Here is an 8,762-nt window from a genome sequence, read left to right as displayed (position 1 = left end):
TTGAACCACAAAGGAGGACAATTACATGGCGATTTTTTATTTTTTAAGTACTTTTTGTCCATTTTCCCCATAACTTTTTCCTCCATGATCTTCAAATTATTTGATTTTTCTCTATTTTTTTCTTCTTCAAATATATCAACCCTAACTAAGCTATACTATTTTTTTTTAATGGAGAAAAATCTGAAAAAATACAGCAAAAAAGTGAAATGGACTCAAATGTGTTTTTAACTTGTGTTTTTTCACCTCCTTTGTCCCCACTTTGTGATTCAAGGCTTCCACACACAGTAGTGTGCTATGCAACTATAAAATTAGAGCAGGAGTGAACATAAGCTGGAAAAAATAACATCAATTACACAGACCTTAGAAATGTAGACTTTTCCCCCTCACTAAGTACAAATAAGTCTAATTAGGCTGTAATGTTTGCATACACAAAAGCATTCACTGCATCACCTGGAACATTTCTTTCATTAGTCACGCTTCTATAAGCCAAATAACTTCCTCTAATAACCACAATCATCATCATCATCATCTTCATCATAACTGCAGCTCTTAGGATTTGAGAATAACAAGCTCCTTCCCACACTTGACTTCAGTGACGCATTCAAACATTTTCATACATGAAAGAAAGTGAAGTAAAAAGTGTCTGTAAAAAATTGATGTAGAAACAAATTTCACAATTACATAGAAACAAGTAACACATTGAATTAAATGTGACGACCTGCTTGAGGACACAGTATGGATTCCCCTGTACACATTGGCAGAGTATCAGACATTAACCATCAGACACCCACTGTAACTAAACTGCAACATATTTAAAATGGTTTGAACAATAAATAACATTTTTTTAAACTAGATAAGACTTGGTAGAATACAGCTGAAATGTATAAAAGCAAAAAAAAAAAAAAAAAAAAAAAAAACTCCAATAATCTTTGTTTTATTTACAACTTCGAAAAATCAGTGTAGCCCTGATATCCCTACTCAAGTTGCTAATGTTTTATAAATGTGTAAAGTGTAAAAAAAAAACACACGAGATGCACACATATTCATACAAATTCAAGGCTTTTACTGATAGTTTCAGGACAGGGCCTTTCATTTGTGTACAAACACTCACGGGCAATTCACTACTGCTGGAGAGAGAGCATCGAGGTACATTGCAATGCAAAGATGCAGATGCAATCTTTGATCACTGACACTTTGGGGAAAAAAGAAAAAGAAATGCACATACATCTGAAGAATTTTGAAACCCCTTGACCCTTAATCTGTCAATCATGCGTTCAACCTGTCATTTGCACAATGAAAACAAGCCAAGTGAATAGAAACAGAATAAAACATAACTCATTCATACTGCTCAACATGGTCACTGAAAAGACCCATTGACAAAAGGCAGCAAACACTGAGGGGGGAAAACGGAGTCTGTATATTAGTGCGATTCCATTTCCCTCTTAGCCAACCACATTCATTTGCAGGAAGCACACCTGCAGGTAGCATAGACAATTGATAACACATCTGATTATGCTTTCAGAGCAGAGACGTCTGACTAATGACCACAAACACAGTGACACAATTTTCAAAGTTGAGGTGTATACATCATACAGCTGAATAAATAAGCTTTCCATTGATGTATGGTTTGTTAGCAATATGGGGTGCTGTGTGTACATTAATGAGGAAAAAAAATTAACTTAAATGATTTTAGCAAATGGCTGCAATATAACAAAGAGTGAAAAATTTAAGGGGGTCTGAATACTTTCCGTACCCACTGTATATATATATATATATACACTTTGACAGACCCTGTTCACAATCCACGTTTATTGTATGGAGGAAAGCCCTCTGAACATTCTTTGAGAAATCTTGACAGAATTTTCATTTTCGGGTGAGCTGTCTCTTTAAGTCCTGATGTCAATTAAAATTAAAAATAACTACAACTCCTTCCTACTGGAAAATATATTAATTGTGCACATCTGATTCATCTGCTAACACTTTCTTCAATATTCCATGCATGAATCTAATACTGTGCGCTTATGAAGTCACTATTATGAATCTTTTGCTTCAACTAGAACAGCAGTTTCTCATCTGTGCCCTCAACTGGATGTGAAACAGCAGTTTCTTAAACAATATCAAAATCATTTGGAAAACCTGCTTCACAAGCCATAGTTCTTTTGTCCTCAGATGGGGTGGGAACAGGTTGGGGTTGCCATATTGGGCTATGTTACGCAGTCTTGAAAGAGTTCAAGAGGGTCAAACGTTGTAGTCAGGTGATTTGCCCTGCGGTCGTCTCAGGTGGATCTGCAGAGTGATGAACGCTCCCACTGTCATGTGAAAGAGGATCTGCCACATGTTACGGAGTTCATACAGATACATGTTACATAGACAGATCATAGCAAAGGCCAGGAATGACTTGATGTTCCTCCAAACTGAGAAGTGGGCAAACAAGTAACACTACATATAGAAACAGAAACAAGAGGAAAGGTTTTTAAGCAGGAAGAAGAAAATTCATTACAAGTTTTGTTGTAAGAATAAATCTAATAGAATGTAGTAAGGTTTATGCCCTACTATTCAAAAGTTTGGGGTTGATATGATTTTTTTTTTTTTTAAGAAATCTCTTACACTCACAACGTTTGCATTTATTTGGTGAAAAATACATTAACCATATTTTGAAATATTATTACAAAAAAAAAAAAAAGTGTTATTATTTGAATATATTTTAAAATGTAATTTACTGCTGTGATGACACAGCTGAATTTTTAGCAGCCATTGCTCCAGTCTTCAGTGTCACGTGATCCTTCAGAAATCATTCTAATATGCTGATCTGGTTGTCAAGAAGCACTTCTTATTATCATCAATGTTGAAAAGTATTAATCATTTGTACTGATTAATACTTTTTGAAAACAGTGATATTTTTTCATGATTCTTAGAATGTTTGAAAGAACAACACTTATTTGAAATAGAAGTCTTTCAAAACATAATACTTTCATATCATACTTTTGATCAATTTTATGCATCCTTACTGAAAAAAAGTATCCATTTCTTAAAAAAAAAAAAAAACATTTACTGGCCCCAAACTTTTGAACAATAGTGTCTTTTCTGAAAACAAGTTAATATATTAATATCAATTTTTGTAAATGTATTTTGTTATGAGGATGTTTAAATATTTTCACAAGGAAAGAAGACAAAAATACTGTTTAAGTATTAAGTATCTACAATACTAGCTGCTTTTGTTTGATGCTAGTAAAAACGCAATGTTTCTCCAATTTTCCAGATTGTGCTTTGACATGACAGTGAGGAAAAGTGTGATATATTAGCATTGGTTGGTCAGACAGAGACAGAGGGCAGAGGAAATGAAGCCTGGCAGGCCGACAGTAACTCACGGTCTGACTGCTGTCACTTACCTGATACAAACAGGTCGCGGTTCCGAGGAAAAAGGCAATTACGTAATTAAAGTCTTCATCCTCGTTCTGCAGATGGAGCAGAAAAAGAGGAAAGACAGGATGCTGTGTTAAAGAGTGAACAAATTATAACAGAAAAGCCATGTGCTAAAACAGGATGAATTACTTAGAGCCAAGACTCGAGTGCTCACTTATCAGTGCAATGTACAAAGCGAAGCAAAACTGTTCTGTTTATGGAAGAGAAAAGTCACTTTACAATTACAAGTGCAAACTAAGTCTGACAAATTATTCAAGAGAACTGTTACTATCCATTAGTTATGATTTATCATATTACAATGGCACTTACACATTTAAAAGTAATGTTTAGTCCAACATTTTAATCAATAAAAGAAACAAAGCCCAAAATAAAGTGCCAGCATTACTATTAGTGCATGATTTAAGTTACCTGCAATACGCTTTCTATTGCGTGGACTCCCCGCAGCAAATTAAGAGAGCCGCACAGGACACTTAGGACACAGGCAACGATACCCGACAGGGTGACGGCCTCCATCATTTGATTAGGAGCTGCAGGAATAAATCAAGCACAGATTCTGTGTCAAACAGTAGCAAAATAACTAGATTTTAAGATTTGCGGAAGGAAACCCGCCGTGCAAAACTTCTACCATTATGCTAGGCTGTTCTGAGTACGTATGTGCTCATGGTCTTTCAAAATGCTCTGCTTTGTAAGAACAAAAGTATACATATTGTGTTCACAGCATGTTCCCTACCTATGCCTTTATATTTAGACTGCTTGTGTTGTGAGAAGCCGTTGATTGATCCAATGTCCTCCGCGGACAGCTGATAAGGAGGCCGGAGCTTGATCTCAGTCTGCATTTCGGCCAGATTAATCTTGGTGGAGAGGGAACGTGGGCTGTTGTAACGTTGCTTGGTTTTCCGAATGAAGTTATCTGTCAAAACCATAGAAACGGCACAGTAAATGAATGCTTCAGGCACAACATGGTCTATATGTTACAAATCACATTATTTTTATTTAGATAAATCCCAAAGATTCCTAGCCAAAATGGAGCCTCATAAGTGACTGCATTTAAATGTTCCACATTAGATGCAACTCCGTTAATGTTTACTCAGTTTACTCGCCATTCAAATAATGCTCTTCAGAGACTCAACTAATGCTCAAGGTTGGCAAAACTGCCCATGTAGAACTAATTTAGGCAGAACTAATTATTTCAAATATTTTTCAGTTCAGAATATAATAGTCTGAATTGAATGCGATAAGATATTTAACAACAAAATAATGGCAAGAAAAGGTATTTCTACTGAGTTGTCCTGATTCTTATTGGCAGATTCTTTTAATTCTGAATAATAATAATAATAATAATCGCAAACTCAGGAGTTATCGGTTTGAATAAGCCTGACAAATCCATCAGCCATCCATTAGTCTAAGCAGATCGTAGAGACAATTGCTGCCAAGGGTTTCTACAATCTACCTAGGCTTACTACGCTTTTGGCAAATGCAGTCCAGAATGATTAATGAATCAACATCTGACTCAGTCACTCACTGAACTGCAAGTTCTTACTACTTTCAGTGATGTCCGTCTCTAAATGAAGCACGTTTTGTGTACTTAAGGTTCATTAAACTTAAATCAGTATCATTACTGGCTTGTTGGTTGTTCATAAGGTATCATGTAGTTGAAGATCATGTTTGAGTTGACATTTTGAGTAATAAATTATATTTACTGCATATTGACTGTTTATTAGTACATATAAAGCACATATTAATACCTTATTCTGCACGACCATATTTTAGATCCCTTAATCCTACCCCATACCTAAACTTAACAACTACCTTACTAACTATTAATAAGAAGCAAATTAGGAGTTTATTAAGGAACAACTCTTAGTTAATTGTGAAGAAATGTTCCCTAATCTAAAGTATTACCATTTTTTTTTTTTTTTTTTTTTAAGAAATTAATATTTTATTCAGCAAGGATGAATTAAATGTATCAAAAGTGATAGTAAAGACATTTCTAATGTTGCAGAAGATGTTTTTTTCATTAAAAGCTGTTCTTATGAACTTTCTATTCATCAATCCTGAAAATCCTGAATCCTGAAAAAAAGTATCACAGTTTCTACAAAATTATTAAGCAGCACAACTGTTATCAACACTGATAATAAGAAATGTGTTTTGAGCACCAAATCATCACATTAGAATGATTTCTGAAGTATCATGTGACACTGAAGACTACAGTAATGGCTGCTGAAAATTCAGCTTTTTCCACTTTGAGGAATAAATTACATTTTAAAACATATAAAAACAGAAAACAGTTATTTTAAATTGTAATCATATTTTTTTTTTTTTACAATATTACTGTTTTTACTGTATTTTTGATTAATTAAAATGCAGCTTTGGTGCGCATAAGACTCTTCTTTCAAAAACATCTTACTGACCCCAAACTTTTGAACAGTGGTGTAAATGTAAAAAAATTAAATAAATTAAATGATATTAAAAATATATTTAAATATAGTCTCCTTCTGCACAAAGAGATTTCTGTCAGAAACCCGTCCCAATGCCCTCTAGAAACCCACCAAACTCAATGAAAGAGAAGGGCCTCAAAGCGCCGTTGATCCGCTTGGTGTCATACGTGACAATGAACTCTCTCTGAAGCTCGTCCAGGAAGCTGAAGGCCAGGACATTGGGATAGTTTTCTGTGCAAACCATCAAGTACCCGACTCCAAGAGAGCTTGTGAAACTATGAAAAGCAAGACATGTAAAAGTTTACATCATACTCAATTTTATTTAAATAAAATTTACAGGACATCTGCCACAGATAGGGTGGGAAAGGTTATTGAATGGACAATCGAAGTCCATTTTAAAGACCTGAAAATCCAAACAACCATACTGCTTAAAAATCAGCCTTTACACCTGTTCTGAATCTGTATGTTCACTGAGTTATCTTTGAACACTCTGTTTTCCCTTTGAGGACAGTTTAGTGACTCGCCTCAGGAAAGAAACTTTGTCCATGTGTCTCTTCATATTAACGTCTGTTTGGAGAGATGAAACAATCCATTGAGTCACTCCAGAGCCTGCTTATGAAATTTAAAGTAATGAATAGCAGCCAGACTATGAAATGGTCACCCCTGGGTCCCTCAGTGTAATGCGTCTGAATTAGACCTTGCTGAAGGGGAACTTTAAAACAGTTGGCAGTCAGAGCAGTCCACGCCACTGTGTCATTTGTTTTTGCTGGGTTGCTTAAATTAAAGGGACGGTCACCCAAAAATGAAAAATCTGTCATTATTTAGTCATTATATTCAGTCGTTCCAATCCTGTATGACTTTTTTTCCTTTCACAGAACACAAAATGAGATATTCTGAAGAATGTTACAGCTACCATACAACCTGTCAAACTCCAAAATAGATGTACAGTATGAGTAGATTATGTTTACTGTGTTTTTAAATTATTTTTGGAGCTCGACAGCCCACAGTCACTATACTGTATGCTTGCACTGCATGGAAAACGACAACATGAAGCCGAGTAAATGATGACAGAATGTACATTTTTGAGTGAACTGTTTCTTTGGCCGCAAATTTATCAAAATGCTTTCACACCAAATTGAATTGAAATGGACGATTCGTGCATGATTGCTTCCCCATGTGCCCTCAATATAATATAATTAGTTCTGATCGACAGTCATTAGAAATATAACAAAGTGTTTGCTTTTGCCACAGTTTGCGATGGTAGATAACTATACCGGAAGCTTGCGTAGCACTGAGATTTTGGCAGAAATTTTAGGCAGTAGGTGTGCATAGAGATTTAGAGAGTTAGTAAAGGCGAGTTGCAAAAAAACATGGTTCTAAATGTGTAGGATTGTATTAGCTCAGTAATTACGTGTTTCAAATAAAAATTCTACATTGCAAAGAACTTACAGACAGCAGCCACATTGTCATTGTCAAAAATGACAAAAATCAAGTACAAATGCATTTCCAGTGTAATACACTGCAAACACTACAGTTGGTTTAACACCATTGCATTAATAACTCACTTAATGTTGTAAAGGCCAGATCTGAGTAAGCAGCGATCAGGAAATTGGCTGAGTTTTTTGGACAGACCCTTGAGATGTTTCTTAGTCTCCTGAAATCCTTTATCCTGTTCGTAGTCTGTGGAGGCCGAGAGTGGTAGACCGTCCCTCACTCTCACCACAGAGGCAAACAGCACCACAGACATCTTACAGACACCTGGAAGAATGAGAGAAAATCTCATCTTTTTTATAATTAAATATACACTTAAATAGATATAAAAAAAAAAGAAAAAAAATCATTCAGTGCATATAATACTCCATCCCGCCACTCTCTCTGTTTTCTGCTGTCAAAGTAGAATATAATATACAAAAGCAGAAACTAAAATAATAGGAAATAAGCACGATAGATAAAGTCTAGAGTCTCCTATAAATTCTATTATGTTCAACTCTGTGCAGACTCATGAAATCTGCAGCACACTGTGCTAGGCTAATAACAACATTAGCATGTTTGCTGATAGCTTGTCATCAGATCACATCTGCCGACAGTCCTATGCACTAGTTACAAAAGTACACATCTAATTATACAGGATTATAAGACTTTAACTGAAAGCAAATCATTAAAAATACACTTTGCAATTATACGCAGTCATGCGGAGTAAGTTAGATGTCACTGCTACCATAGCAAGACTGTTAGCAACATGAAATTAAACGACTCTTACTGCATGCATTGTCACTGTTAGCTGTACATACCTACTGACACAAGCCGTTTTAATATATATTAAGACATTATAATCCTTTTTTAGATATGTTGCTAATATACTATCGTGATCGCTGAGCTCTTCCTGCAGATTTCATAGCAGATGCTGCCGCTCTCACGTTTGATTCAGGTTCGGCCAATTTCGTCTAATCTTCGTCGTAGTTCGGCTTAGCTTCGGCTTTGTTCGGCAAAATTCGGCTATGCGTGTGAGTCTGTGTGACGTAGCTGGATGCAATAGCATTATGGGTCACTTGTGAACTTCAGCAAACCAGTCAGACTGTAAATCATTTATTTGTCTTGGGAAATTGGATGTGACATTAAGATCTTATAAAATAATACTTCTTAAAATACACAGCCTACATTATATTAATTACAAAACGTGCTAAATTAAGATGTGATATATATGTGTGTAGATCTGACACCTTTCTGTAGCTTGTCCCCTGATTTTTTTCTCTGTTTCAACCAAACTTTATTTGTTATATCAGAACATAGGCTACATGTTAATAACTTAGCAGCATATTGAGCGGCGTGTGTGTGGTGCATATGGGAAAGAGCAAATTCATGCTATAAAATAGTGACGCAGAGGAGTTTCTTGAAAAGATT

The 8,762-nt window shown here is 35.4% G+C and overlaps 1 protein-coding gene across 1 annotated transcript; it reads right to left on the bottom strand.

Annotated features, from left to right (window-relative positions):
* Window positions 1–1,752: 1,752 nt before the first annotated feature.
* Window positions 1,753–8,288, bottom strand: LOC107661143 (vesicle-trafficking protein SEC22a-like). Its single transcript, XM_016450612.1, has 7 exons — window positions 8,153–8,288; window positions 7,427–7,619; window positions 5,973–6,136; window positions 4,154–4,333; window positions 3,832–3,950; window positions 3,390–3,455; window positions 1,753–2,439 (listed from the first exon to the last, which is right to left on the bottom strand). The coding sequence occupies exons 2-7, from the start codon at window positions 7,606–7,608 to the stop codon at window positions 2,239–2,241; spliced, it is 912 nt and encodes a 303-aa protein (XP_016306098.1). The 5' UTR covers window positions 7,609–7,619; window positions 8,153–8,288; the 3' UTR covers window positions 1,753–2,238.
* Window positions 8,289–8,762: the final 474 nt, after the last annotated feature.

The sequence above is a fragment of the Sinocyclocheilus anshuiensis genome, unplaced genomic scaffold, assembly GCF_001515605.1.
Source record: "Sinocyclocheilus anshuiensis isolate Anshui unplaced genomic scaffold, SAMN03320099.WGS_v1.1 scaffold2056, whole genome shotgun sequence".
NCBI lineage: Eukaryota > Metazoa > Chordata > Actinopteri > Cypriniformes > Cyprinidae > Sinocyclocheilus > Sinocyclocheilus anshuiensis.
This window is presented reverse-complemented; position numbering and strand designations above follow the sequence as displayed.